The 14,749-nt window shown below is 43.4% G+C and overlaps 1 protein-coding gene across 3 annotated transcripts in view; it reads right to left on the bottom strand.

Annotated features, from left to right (window-relative positions):
* Positions 1-6,406: 6,406 nt before the first annotated feature.
* Positions 6,407-14,749, bottom strand: part of Tfcp2 (transcription factor CP2) — a 43,676-nt gene continuing 35,333 nt past the window's right edge. For 2 of the 3 annotated variants that reach the window (XM_057791869.1, XM_057791871.1), the window contains 2 exons: positions 11,340-11,391; positions 6,407-8,202 (listed from right to left, as the gene is read on the bottom strand). In XM_057791869.1, the coding sequence (XP_057647852.1) occupies positions 8,165-8,202; positions 11,340-11,391 (90 nt within the window). In that variant the 3' untranslated portion in view covers positions 6,407-8,164. The remainder of the gene's footprint in view (positions 8,203-11,339; positions 11,392-14,749) is intronic. The other variant, XM_057791870.1, reaches the window with a different exon arrangement.

Below are 14,749 nucleotides of genomic sequence, written 5' to 3'. Positions count from 1 at the left end.
ACTGGTGTTCTGCCATACATGCAGTATGCCTGTGAGAGGGTGTCAGAATTCCCTGCAACAGGAGTTATAGGCAGTTGTGAGCTGCCATGTGGGTGCTGGAACTTGGACCTGGGTCCTCTGGAAGAGCAGCTAGCACTTCCAACCACTCTCCAGCCCCTAGCTTTGAATTCTTAATGATCCTGCTTCATCTTCTTGAGTGCTGGAATCATAGCCATCATTAGAAACAACAGCTTCTCCTGGTCTCTTTCTCTCATTTCTCTGGTATCACTACTGATTTTTTTTTTAAGTCTTCCATCCCTTGACTAGACTCCATGAGACTAAGGAGTTGTTTGTGTACTTTATTCTCAATACTGGGTTTTAAAACAATCTGCTTCCTTGATGTTGAGGAGCACAGACGGATGACAGGATTAAATTGCGTGTAGGTGTGTATGGTGGTTCTAAATCCTAGTGCAGTCTCCATGTAGCCAAGAAACCATGAAGCCATCTCTAATGGCTACCAAGCTATTTTAAAAAGTGCCGTGAATTCTGATTTTCTTCCCTAGGTGACATCAGAGACTTTTAAGTTGTCTAGGAAGGGAACAACAGCACAGGAGGGAAAAGAGCAGATCATAAAAAGTATCTTTAGGACAGCAAGCACCGATCATCGACCTACCTGCTTGAAACTCAGAGGACACATGATAAAAACCTCTCTACCTTAACACTCATATGGTGGCTTACACCTGAAACTCCATCCAGTTCCAGGGGATTGAATGCCCTGGCCTTTGCAGGCACCTGCACTCTTGTGTACATACCCACATGCACGAGACTGTGTGCCTGTGTGTTCACACACACACACACACACACACACCTATATGTAATTAAAAATAATAAGAATGAATCTTTTTTTTTTTTTTTTTTGGTTTTTCGAGACAGGGTTTCTCTGTGGCTTTGGAGCCTGTCCTGGAACTAGTTCTTGTAGACCAGGCTGGTCTCGAACTCACAGAGATTCACCTGCCTCTGCCTCCCAAGTGCTGGGATTAAAGGCGTGCGCCACCACGGCCCGGCAAGAATGAATCTTTAAAAAAAAATCTCAGCTGGATGATGGTAGCTCATGCCTTTAATCCCTGCACTTGGGTGGCAGAGTTTGAGGTCAGCCTGGTCTACATAGTGAGTTCCAAGTCAACCACAACTATATAGTAGAAGTCTACCTAAATTAATTAATAATTAATTAAAAGTCATTTACAGGAAAGGAAGGCTGGGGAAATAGCTGTCAGTGAAGTGCTTGCTGTAAGAGGAGAGATGTGTGCCACCATACCCAGCCAGATAAATGGTTTCTTAATCATTTACATGAATATTCTCTTTTTAAAATATACTTTAGGGTGGGCGCTGGTGGCATACGCCTTTAATCCCAGCACTAGGGAGGCAGAGGCAGGCGGATCTCTGTGACTTTGAGGCCAGCCTGGTCTACAAGAGCTAGTTCCAGGAAAGGCTCCAAAGCTACAGAGAAACCCTGTCTCGAAAAACAAAACAAAAACAACAAAACTTTAAAAATCGTTTTTCAGGATTTTTATTTTGTTTATGGGGTGGCCAGCATGTATGCACACACACAGAGGTCGGAAGAGGACATCAGATCCCCTATACCTGGAGTTATATATAGATGGTTGTGGTCTAGTATATGAGTGCTGGAAATGAAACCTCAGTCCTCTTTAAGCACAGCAAGTGCCCTTAATCAGTGAACATCGTTCCCAGGCTGACCCCAGAATTGGAGTTGGACAGCTGAAGTCACCACGTGGGTGTTGGAGGAGCAGCATATGCTGTCTCCACCGAGCTGACCCTGCTGTCCCTGGAAAAACATTCTTACTGGGCCATAAAAATCGGAAACCTTATTACTAACAATCAATGCACTTAGTGACAATGCTGGACAGTTTATGTCAACTTGACACAAGCTAAAGTCATCAGAAAAGAGGGAGCCTCAAGTGACAAAATGCCCCCACAAGATCAAGCTGTAGGCAAGTCTGCAGGGCATTTTCTTAATGAGTGATTTACGGGGTAGGGTTCAGTCCATTGTGGGCGGGGCCATCATCCCTGGGCTTGTAGTCCTGGGTTCTATTTTTTTTTTAAGTTTATTTATTTTATGTATATGAGCACTCTCTCTGCATGTACACCTTTATGCCACAAAAGGGCATCAGATCCCACTATAGATGGTTGTGAGACACCATGTGGTTACTAGGAATTGAACTCAGGACCTCTGGAGGAGCAGCCCGTACTCTTGGTTGCTGGGCCAACTTTCCAGCCCTTAGTGCTTGGTTCTGTAAGAAAGCAGGCTGAGAAAGTCATGGGGAACAAGCCAATAAGCAGCTCCCCTTCATGGCCTCAGCATCAGCTCCTGTCTCCAGGTTCTTGACCTGTTTGAGTTCCTGTCCTGATTTCCTTTGACAACAGTGATTTGAATTTTTTTTTTCTTTTGGTTTTTCGAGACAGGGTTTCTCTGTGGTTTTGGAGCCTGTCCTGGAACTAGCTCTTGTAGACCAGGCTGGTCTCGAACTCACAGAGATCCGCCTGCCTCTGCCTCCCGAGTGCTGGGATTAAAGGCGTGCGCCACCACCGCCCGGCTGACAACAGTGATTTGGGAAATAAACCCTTTCCTCCCCAATTTGCTTTTGGTCATGGTGTTTTATTATAGCAATAGTCACCCTAACTAAGACAGTGACTAACAACTCTTAAAAAGCCCTATAATGAGTTCGAGGCCAGCCCGGTATACAAGAGCGAGTTCCAGGACTGGCTCCAAAGCTACAGAGAAACCCTGTCTCAAAAAACCAAAGTGCCCTATAATGACCCACTTCTCCCTTTTATTTCCCAGTAAGTCCTGTTTCACTATTATGTTTTTATACATATATTTCTAAAAGGATCCCATTCTATTTTTTTTTCCTGAGACAGTGTTTCTCTGTAGCCTGTCCTGGAACTAACTCTAGTAGATCAGGTTGGCCTCTAACTCAGAGAACTGCCTGCCTCTGACTCCCAAGTGCTGGGATTAAAGGTGTGCACCACCACCACCAGGTCTTCCCATTCTATTTCAAGAGAAAAATACAGACAATATTGAGTCAAATAGGATATGATTTCATTTTTCACATTCTCATTTGAATGGGATGTTTAAACTTTAATATATAATCATCAGTCACATAAACATAACCCCCCCCCTTTTAAAGCAGGGCGTCACTGGAGCACAGAATGATCTCAAACACTGGCTGCATTTGAACTTTCGTCCTTCTGGCTCCATCCTCAAGCGCTAGGAGAACAAGTATGCCTGCCTGGTTGTAGGTGGTGCCAGGGACTGGATGCAGAGCTTCCTGGAGTTCCCGTTTTACCTCCAGCCACCATCAAATCTTGCTTCGAGAATATATCTGAGATGTGTGCATACACGTATGAAGAAAATCTTTCCAAATGTTTAACTTAAATGGCATCCTGAATCTACTCCTAAGAAAACTCAATATCCCACTCAGAATTAGAGGCTGTTTACTTAGAAGAGGGATCCACAACAATAGAGGTGGGTTACAGAGCTGGGAAGTAGGTGCTCAGGAGCATGGAGAACTCACTCTGCAAAACAATAATATAGAACTAGCGATTCTAGTATAGAAAGACGTTCAAGATGTTAAAGCTAAATCATGGATTATTAGAGTCTCTGAGATTTATGTATGTGCATAAATGTGTTGAGGAAAAATTTCTTGCAATGATTAATTTTATTTTTTAATTTTGAGATAAGGTCTCTGTGACTGGAATGAGAATGGTCTCCACAGGCATGTATGTTTGTTTAGTCCCCAGTCAATGGAACTGTTTGGGAAGGATGAGGAGGTGTGGCTTTATTGGAGGAGCTGTGTCACGGGGGGGGGGGGGCAGACTTTGAGGTTTCAAAAGTCTACACCATTCCCAGTTAGCTCTCTCTCAGTGCTTCCTGCTTGGGGATTGGATGAAAGCTCTGAACTATGGTTCCAGCCCCATGTCTGCCTGCCTGTGCCACGTTCCCTGACATGATGGCCATGGACTTTAACCCTCTGGAACAGTAAGGCCCCAAATTAGAGACTTTCTTTTACAAGTTGTCCTGGCCATGATGTTTTGCCATGGCAATAAAAGAAGTTAAGGCGGTCCAATCATGCAGCCTTGTGCCTCTGTTTCCTGAGTGTTGAGATGAGAAAACCACCCACAGTCTTTAGAGCAGAACTAGGAGAAAAGAAAAAGTTATAACCTTATTATCCATATTTATAATAATTGTAAATATGACTTTTACAATGGAAAAGCTAACTGAAATTTCTCATTTAACTGAAAAGGTCAATAATGGAATATTGTAATTTCGCAACGTTCTATCACTAAGCCTTATCAGTTACACAGCAAGGCATAGCAATACCTTGGAATGTAGGAGGGGCCGCTTGTTTGTCCCTGCTGCCCAGAACCAAAATAACCACATAGAAATTGCATTAATTAAATCACTGCTTGGCCCATTAGCTCTAACTTCTTATTGATAACTTTTTTTTTACTTTTTTTTTATTCATTTATTTATTAAAGATTTCTGTCTCTTCCCCGCCACCACCTCCCATATCCCTCCCCCTCCCCCAATCAACTCCCCCTCTCTCATCAGCCCTAAAAGCAGTCAGGGTTCCCTGCCCTGTGGGGAGTCCAAGGACCTCCCACCTCCTTCCAGGTCTATTAAGGTGAATATCCAAACAGCCTAGGCTCCCACAAAGCCAGTATGTGCAGTAGGATCAAAACCCAGTGCCACTGTTCTTCTCAGCAGTCCTCATTGTCCACTATGTTCAGTGAGTCCGGTATTATCCCATGCTTTTTCAGACCCAGTCCAGCTGGCCTTGGTGTTCCTGAAAGAACATCCCCATTGTCTCAGTATGTGGGTGCACCCCTCATGGCCCTGAGTTCCTTGCTCGTGCTCTCTCTCCTTCTGCTCCTGGTTTGGACCTTGGGGTTGTAGTCTGGTGCTCCAATGTGGGACTCTGTCTCTGTCTCCTTTCATCGCCTGATGAAGGTTAATATCCAGGAGGATGTCTATATGTTTTTCTTTGGGTTCACCTTCTTATTTAGCTTTTCTAGGATCACGAATTATAGGCTCAATGTCCTTTATTTATGGCTAGAAACCAAATATGAGTGAGTACATTCCATGTTCCTCTTTTTGGGTCTGGCTTACCTCACTCAGGATAGTGTTTTCTATTTCTGTCCATTTGCATGCAAAATTCAAGAAGTCACTGTTTTTTACTGCTGAGTAGTACTCTAATATGTATATATTCCATACTTTCTTCATCCATTCTTCCATTGAAGGGCATTTCGGTTGTTTCCAGGTTCTGGCTATTACAAACAATGCTGCTATGAACATAGTTGAGCATATACTTTTGTTGTATGATAGGGCATCTCTTGGGTATATTCCCAAGAGTATTGATAACTCTTACATCTTAATTTAACCCATTTCTATTAATCTGTATATCATCACAAGGTCGTGGTCTACCAGCAAAGTTCCAGCACATATACCTCTGGCGGCCCATCCATGGTGTCTCTCGACTCCACCCTTCTCCCAGCATTCAGTTTAGTTTTCCCCACCTACCTACGTTCTTCCCTATAAACAGGCCAAGGCAGTTTCTTTATTCATTAACCAAGAAAAACAACACAGAGATAGATGGACTTCCCACACCATTGGAAGGGGGATTTTAAAAAGCCCATGGGAGTTTCTGGTCTTAAGAGATCTGTTCCAGGTGTGACACCGGGGATGAACCCCAGAATATGGGCAGAAGAGACAGAGTCAATGCAAGTTCCAGACCATTCAAAGTCTACAGTCGCAGTTCCAGGCTATCTTAGCCTCGAGAAACAAAACAAACCGGGCGGTGGGAAGACTCCAAAGTTAGAGAAACCTGTCTCAAAAAACCAAAAATAAAATCTAAAACTACAGTAGTATACAAATTCACTTCTAAAATTTTGAAGACTACTCCAATAAAAACTAACTTCAAATAAAAATTAGAACACATAAATTATGACAATAGAATTATATGCATCATCTGTACTTCACAAAAATATGAGAATCATGAATTTGGAAGGAACCTTAAGTTACTAGTTCAAGTTCAGGCATGGTGTCAAACATCTTTAGTCTCAGCTTGTGTGAGGCTAAGGCACAAGTTCGGGAGCAGCCTGGGCTGTACATCGAGTGTGTCACTGGAGTCACCTACCTAGTTCAGCTCTTCCACTCACCATCCTGACAGGGTTGGGAATGACTGGGAACCAGCCCCCCATAACACAACTAGAAATGTCCCCTCAATGTTTTGCATCAGTATAATTTTCAGGTTTCAAGGTTTTAAACTTGTTTCAAACCAGAAGAAATGAGAAACCACATTACAGGTTGATTTTAATGAACACCAACAAAACACTGTGTGTGTGTGTATGTAATCTTTATCAAATGCTTCAAAAACATACACACATAAATTCAAATCCAATACAGAATCTTTTAACATTATCTTTGTTCATCTCAACAAAATTTGAGGAAATTTCTGGATAAAACTTTGTATGTGGCCAGGTGATGATGTACGCCTTTAATCTCAGCACTGGAGGCAGAGGCAGGGGGATCTCTGTGTAGGCCAGCCTGGTCTACAGAGTGAATTTCAGGACAGCCAGGATTATGCAGAGAAACCCTGTCTCAAAAAACAAAACAAAACAAAAAGACCCCTAATACTTTACAATTCTGCACATGCACAAAGACATGGTCATTTGGAAGGCAGAACATAGACACAGCAGGAGTTTGAATGGGAAAAGAATGTATTTTTTGTAAAGCTTACATAAAAAAAACACTATGCCAAAATAAAACAGGGGAGGAAAAAGTGAGGCTGGAATAGTTGCTCATTTATAAACACACAGAGTACCCCAATCAAGAACAAGGAGCTCCGGGAGTCAGAGACACTCTGGCCTCTCCCGCCTCCGGGAACCTCTGTGCTTGAGGTTCGCGGTCACAGGCACCTATCTGGTTTTCAGGTCTTGATTATCATTACTTAGGGATGTCCTCCCTTCTTGACTGACTAACTAGGGTTAGTTTACTAGGGTTTCCACAGAGTCCTAGTAAAAAGTGATGGTGAGCACAGGCAACAAACAGCGGCACTTGATGGGATGGGACATCAGGTGGCAGGGCCAAGAGCGTCACTGCAGCTGCCTGTCCCCCAGCAAGCTCCACCACTTTTCCACATTTCCTCATCTTCAGTTAGGGGTCACTTTTTCCCCTAGTTATTATGAGTTTATGAAGGGGATGAAAACAAGATCATCCATCTATACAATTTATCACTCTGCCCACCCCAATAAATATTAGCTAAAATCACCCTCAGTTGTGGTATCACAGGTGAACAAAATATAAATCCTGAGACTCTGTCCTAACATAAAAGGAAGGGCCTGCTGCAGCTTAGCTGGAGTACTTGCCTAGCACCATGAGGCTCTGGTTCAAGCCCAGCACTGCAGAAACAGGGAAGGTGGCAAATGCTTATAATCCCAGCACTTGAGAGTAGACACAAGAACATGGACCACTGTCCCCCACTCCACAAAACAAACAACACGTGAACAAAGCAGAGCTGACATATGCTCGATACAAAAGAGACTGATAACCTAAGTTCCATGAATACACATGTTCACGTTTATATTAGAAAAATGGCAGGGAGGTGGTGATGCACACCTTTAAATCCTAACACTCAGGCAGGCAGATCTCTGTGAGTTTGAGGCTGGCCTGGTCTACAGACAAAGTTCCAGGACAAAGAGCTGTTATACAGAGGAACCCTGTCTCAAAAAACAAAACAAAATGAAAACAAAAAAAGAAAAATGACAAGAGCTCTATTCACAAGATTAAACTCTTCCCATTAAACGTCACGCCACTCCCCTGCCCTCTACACCCTAATGACGGAAGTGCATACTGGTATCCAACAGGGACCAGAAACTAAGCAGATTGCTGCTCAACTCCATGTCTGGCAGGATCTGAGGGTGCCATACTGCTTGGGCCAACACAGGGGGCTGGAATTCCACTTTAGGGCCTGGTCACTCAGCATGCCCCTGCCCAACATTCACATAAGCTGGGTTCCAGAAGACCTTCAATGTCTGATCATGTCCCCTTCAAAGGGCAGTCGTCAAGAGGACGAAAGCAGCAGCCAGCAAATGTGGAATGCTCCTCCTACTTCAGAATGATGTGATAGTTATCACTGGTTTCTGCTGTAAAAAAGATGGGAGAGAGGAGTGAGTTTTGTTTGTTTCTTTGTTTTTTGTTTTTGAGACAGGGTTTCTCTGTGTAGCCCTGGCAGTCCCGGAACTCACTCTGTAGACCAGACTGGCCTCAAACTCACCGAGATCCACCTATCTCTGCCTCCAGAGTGCTGGGATTAAAGGTGTGCACTACCACTGCCTAGTGAGAAGGGGTGATCTTTAGCCACCTTTAGAAGGAAGAAAACTACCTTGTGGGAGAGAATACAGAGTCAAATCGGATGGCCAGGTGTGGTGGCACAGACCTTGGTTCCCACTCTGCAGGAGGCAAGAGCAGGTAAAGATATCAATCTTACACTTTTCCTGGGCCAGAGATACGATGCTCTTACAGTGGTATGCAGTGCTCAGAGATACAGAGAATGATGCTCTTACAACAGTATGCAGTGGCAACAAACAATTTACATCAGACACACACTCACCAAGATGAAATATTGGTATTCTACAATGTACTATGTTGCAAAGCAATAGCGCTAGAAAGATTAGGCCTATTAAATGCTTTACAAATATTTATAATTACATTTATTTATTTTTGGGGAGCGTGTGCCATGGCATGCATGCACTTGGAGGTCAGAGAACAATTTGTGGGAGTTGGTTCTTCTCTTTCACTACGTGAGTTCTAGAGACTGAACCCCAGTCATCAGGCTGGGTGCCATCCCACGGCTCTTTATAGGCTTTTTATTTATTTGTTTTAAAGGGTTATTTTATTTTTAAAAGTTTTTATTTTTATTTTGTGTGTGTATGTGTTGCCTACATGCATGTATGATGGAGGAAGGTCATTTGTCAATAAACAACTGCCTTGGCCCATTTGATAGGCCATCCCTTAGGTGGGTGGAGTAGACAGAATAGAATGCTGGGAGGAAGAGGAAGTGAGCTCAGATGCAGGGCAGCTCCTCTGAGAGACAGACGCCATGCTCTCCTATCCAGAGCAGACACGATGAAGCTCTGACCCAAGATGGACGTAGGCTAGAATCTTCCCGGTAAGCACACCTTGGGGTGCTACACACATGAACAGAAATGGGCCAAGCAGTGTTTAAAAGAATACAGTTTGTGTGTCATTATTTTGGGGCACAAGCTAGCCAGGCGAGCAGGGAGCTGGACTGTGGGAAGAGGCCCGCAGCTCCTACTACACATGTATGTGTATCACATGTGTACCTGAAGTGCCCTCTAAGGCCAGAGAGTGTTGGACCCCCTTGAACTGTAGCCATAGGCAATTATTATCCACATAGTATGTGTGCTGGGAACCAAACCTGGGTCTTCCCCAAGAGCAGTTAACGCTCTTAACCTCTGAGCCACCTCTTCGGGCCCTGCTTATTTGTTTCTGAGAGAGGATCTTACATAGTCCAGGCTTGTTTCAAACTCACTACATAGAGAGTAACACTGAACTCCTAATTCTTTTGTCTCCACCCCCTAAGTGCTGGGATTTCAGGTCTGTGTCACTACGCCTGGCTTTTAAATACTCTTTTTTTAGGGGGTGGCGTAGGGTGTGACAGGGTCTTTTTAAATAGCCTTGGCTGTCCTAAAACTAACTATGTAGATGGGGCTAGCCTCAAACTCACCAAGATTGCACTGCCTTTTCTCCGGAGTGCTGGCATTAAGCATTATCGATTTTCAGCATTTTCTACTTATACTGGGCTTACCAGGATGGGGCCTTACCATAAATGAATAAGTATGTGTAATAAAAACAACACACCTTGTATTCCTCCTTTGCTAAGGGAAGCTGTAAGAGAATGGTAGTGCTGCCAAGTATGCTTCCCTCAGGCCTGGAGGGATGGCTCAGCCGTTAAAGGCTAGGCTCACAACCAAAAATATAAGTATGCTTCCCTCAGTGGTGTCAGGAAGCCGCTTCACAGAGAGAACACTAACCAAGCTTCTCTCCATACACTCTTCCCATCTCCCTCTTAGGGAAGAAAATATACACTTGGGAGTGGGAGCGATGCGCATGTCTCTAATCCAAGCACCAGGGAGGCTGAGTTAGGAGTTTCCTAGTCTGAAGCCAGCCTGCGGTTCATAGATCACATTAAAATAAAAAAATTTCTCTATTTTATCTCACAAAGGTAAAACATTAAAGATCTTTTTGTTGTTTAGGAACTAGAATTCATACCAAGGTCTTGTGTATGCTAAGTTAAAACCCTAGTCTGGAAAACCTTTAAAATTCCTTACAAAGGGGGCTGTGGAGCTAAGGAATAGCTGTTCTTGAGTCCCAGAACAAATATAAAACCTGTCCTGATGGTGCTGAGTGTATCTAGTCAGAGTGCTGGGAAGGTAGAGACACATCTTTAATGGCAGTCAGTCTAGACTTCTTGGCAAGTTCTAAGCCAGCAAAAACACAAAATAAAAACCCAATGGAACTGGAAAGACAGCTCAGTGGTTAAGAACACTTGTTGGATTTGGTTCCCAGCACCCATATGGCAGCTCAGAACAGTTCTTAACTCCAGTTCTGACCAACACAGCCCTGCTGTTTACACATGGTGCATATTACATACACTCAGGCACATACACAAAATAAATAATTTTTTAAAGGGGGTCTAGAGCGGTATCTCAGTGGTTTAAAGCACTGGCTGCTCTTCTAGAGGAATGCAGTTCAATTCCCAGGACCCATAGAGCAACTCATATATTTGTAACTCTCGTCCAGGGCATCTAAGGCCCTTCTCTGGCCTCTCAGGACACTGTACACATGTGGTGCACAGATATACATGCAGGCAAAACAGGTACACATGTAAAAATAAAACTTTAAATATAATTTTAATAGATTTATATTAAAATAGAAAACATAAATTTAAAAAAGGTAGCTAGTGCCTAAGTAACACTACCCGAGACTGTCCTCTGGCTCAACACATGCATGCTCACCCAGATGCATGTACTCACTCTCTTGTATTTATTTTGGGCTGACAATAAGGTTCAGTGGGGTAACGGTACTTGCTGCCAAATCTAATGACCTGAGTTTGGTTCCTAGAACCCACAAGGTGGAAGGACAGAACTAACTTCTATAGGTTGTCGTATGATCTGTGTGTGCCATGGCACATGATAACCCATCTCACACACACGTGAACAGACAATAAGTGTTAAAGCATGTTTTAGTATTTCATTACCTTTCATTGTGTCCAGGATAAAGCAGGCTTCTTCCTGAAAGTTCTGTATCATCTGAAAAAAGCAACAAGATTTGCTGATCATTGCAGTGTTTCTTTTCATGACATTGTCCTGAAGCAGAAATTAAGCTCTTTTGTTTCTTCTGAATAGTGTAAAATTTTACATTTATAACTAAGTTTTTGAACAGTGTAAGAATAACACTGCAGCTCTAGTTAGCTTAAAGATAACCATTAGTCAGCAAGCTTCAAATTAAAGAACAACTAACTCTGAATACTGCCTTAATATCATTTACTTTGGAAGGTATTGGCAAAACCTAAAATCAATTCAAAAATTTTTCAAAATAAATCATAACTTTACGAACTATTCTATTTTTAAGCTAAAATAGCTTTACCTGAGCCTTCCTCCAAAATCAATAGCAAAAGAAACAAAGCATTTGGAAAATGTGGTGCTGAACAAGTCATGGTAGGATTCAGACCACTTTCTGCCCCACAGCCCTGAAGAAAGATGAAGAGCATCCTTTAAGCAGTCCAGAGCAGCAGCTGCCTGAGCAAGCTCTATCAGCTGACCGTGGACACCTCAGAAGGGTTGGGGGAGCAGGACCAAAGGAGCCAGATTCCTTTTTTTCGAAGGAATTATTTATTTTACATGGCTGATCATTTTTCCTGCATCCTTGTCTGTGACCCCTGCAGAGGTCAGAAGAAGGTATCAGATCCCTTGGAAGTGGAGTAGCAGTAGGTTGTGAGCCAACATCTGAGTGCCCAGAGCTGAACTTAGGTTCTCTCACAGAACAACGAAAGCTCTAAACCACTGAGCCCCCTCTCCAGCCTCTGTCCAGACTCCACCTTTGATGGAGAGTGAAGTGGCCCCTCAAGCAGTACTGCTGCCCGCAGCCCTGCTCCCGTGCTGAGCTACCACTACAGACACCTTTTCTCTAGATGTTCAGTGTCCAGGGAGTTCTGATGATGCAATGAGGTCAGCAGTTTCCAGGAGCTGAAAATGAACCCTTTCTACAGGAGAATCACAAATCCAGAGCTGCTTGAGCTGCAGAGTGAAACTGTCTCAAAAAGCAAAGGAGGGCAGACTCCAGTCCTGAGTGTTTGCCTACCATGCCTGTCCTGGCCTCTAGGCTCAACTCCAGCATTTCAAAAGACAACAACAAAGACATTCCTTTCTTTTTATTTATTTTTTCCCCTGAGACAGGCATCTCTGGGTAACTCACTCTGTAGACCAGGCTGGCCTCACTTAGGGATGCTCATGCCTCTCTCTCCAGAGAACTGGGATTAAAGGCTAAAACACTCCTTTACAATTCCTGTGATCCTATCACAGGATTCGTTTACAAGAGAGCCTCCTAACTCCATGACAAAATGTGGCCAGGCTCAGCTTTATGCAGGAAACCACAGCTGCTGAGAGCTCTAGGGTATAAGACCTTGTCATAAAAGCTGGGTTTTGATAAGTTCCTCCTGGAGGCCATCTAGAACAATGGTTTGTAATGTGGAGCATGCGCTTCTTTGGGTGAACCCCAAGACTTTGTAAGAGGTACAAGGATATTAACAGGCTCATATAGGGGACCCAACTTCCAAATCTCCAACTTCCATATACCTTTCTCCACATGTGAGTGTCAGTGTCCAACTTGAGTGACCCAACCACAATTGTCAAAAGATGGATGGCTTGAGTCAGGCAGTGGTGGCGCATGCCTTTAATTCCAGCACTCGGGAGGCAGAGGCAGTTGAATCTGAGTTCAAAGGCAGCCTAGTCTACAGAGCTAGATCCAGGGCTATTATGCAGAGAAACCCTGTCTTGAAAGAGCAAAAACTAAAACCAAACCAAAACAAAACAAAAAGATGGATGATGTTGAAGCAATATTATCATATAATTTTTGGTACATAACTAAGAAATTAAAAAATAAAACAAATTCAGTGATTCTGTTCTAGCAAAACCCCATCCATTCCTGCCTCTAAAAATCCAATGCACTATCCATCCCTATCTCTCAATTTAGGAAAATCAAGTTCACAGGGCTTCCATCCAGAGCGGAAAGCGGGACAGAACTGATGCTGAATTCTGTGCCATTTTCACAATCCGGGGCAGCACTCAACCACAGATTAATTAAGCATGTATAGCATGGGCAAAGGGAATTGGTGATTTCATCAGTATCTCTAATAGATGGATGCTAGGGCTGGGAAGAGGCCTAGCTGGTACAGAAATCGTCTGGCATGCATTAAGCCCTAGGTTTGACCTCAGCACTGCACAGCTGAGCATGCTAGTGCATGCTGTAATCATAGCATTTGCAACATGGAGGCAGGAGTTCAAGATCATTCTTTTTTGTTTTGTTTTGCTTTTTCCTTTTTGAAATAGGGAAAAGCTTTAGAGCCTGTCCTGAAACTAGCTCTTGTAGACCAGGCAGGCCTTGAACTCATAGAAATCGGCCTATCTCTGCCTCCCAAGTGCTGGGGTTAAAGGTGTGCGCTACCACCGCCTGGCTTCAAGATCATTCTTAAGTGTATGGTGAGTTTGAAGCCAGCCTGTCATATATGAGATCCCATCTTAAAAAATCAAAAACAGGGGCTGGAGAGATGGCTCAGTGGTTAAGAGCTTTGCCTGCTCTTCCAAAGGTCCTGAGTTCAATTCCCAGCAGCCACATGGTGCCTCACAGCCACCTGTAATGAGACTTGGTGCCCTCTACTGGCCTGCACCGTATAAATAAATAAATAAATAAATAAATAAATAAATAAATAAATAAATAAATAATCTTTAAAAAAAATCAAAAACAGAAACCACACCCCCACAAGAGATGCATGTATAATTTTTTCTTTTTCTTCTCCTCTTTTGAGGTTTTAAGGATTAAATTCGATGCCTTGTACATGCTAAGCATGTTTACCTCTGTATATATACTTCAGCCCTTTAACTTGATATTTTATAAATACCTACTTGTTGTTTTTCCAGAGGACCTGGGTTTAGTTCCTACCACCATTAGGCAGATCACAACCACCTGCAACAGCAGCTCCAGAGGATTGGACACCCTCCTCTGAACACACACACACACACACACACACACACACACACACACACACCATTTAAAAACAAAACAAAAACAACTCTGTGGAAGTCAGGCTAGCACAGATTTATAATCCCAGCAACGGGGAAGCAGAGGTGGGAGGATTGGAAGTTTAATCCTTGGCTATCAAGGGGTTTAAGGCTATCAAGTGGCAGGAGCAATGGTTAAATCAGTGGTAAAGTGCTTGCTGTGGCCTGTAAGTAAGGACCTGAGTTTGAATTCCTAGAACCCACATAAAAAGCTGAGCATTGGCATGTGCCAGTAAACCAGCAGGTCCTGGAGCTCATGACTGGCTTTACATGGGTAGTGGGGGGGTGTCCTGATTCAGGTCCTAACATCTGTTCAGCAACCTCTTTACCA

The sequence above is a fragment of the Chionomys nivalis genome, chromosome 17 (genome assembly GCF_950005125.1).
Source record: "Chionomys nivalis chromosome 17, mChiNiv1.1, whole genome shotgun sequence".
NCBI lineage: Eukaryota > Metazoa > Chordata > Mammalia > Rodentia > Cricetidae > Chionomys > Chionomys nivalis.
Note: the sequence above shows the minus strand (reverse complement) of the source record. Positions and strands in the feature narration are given on the sequence as shown.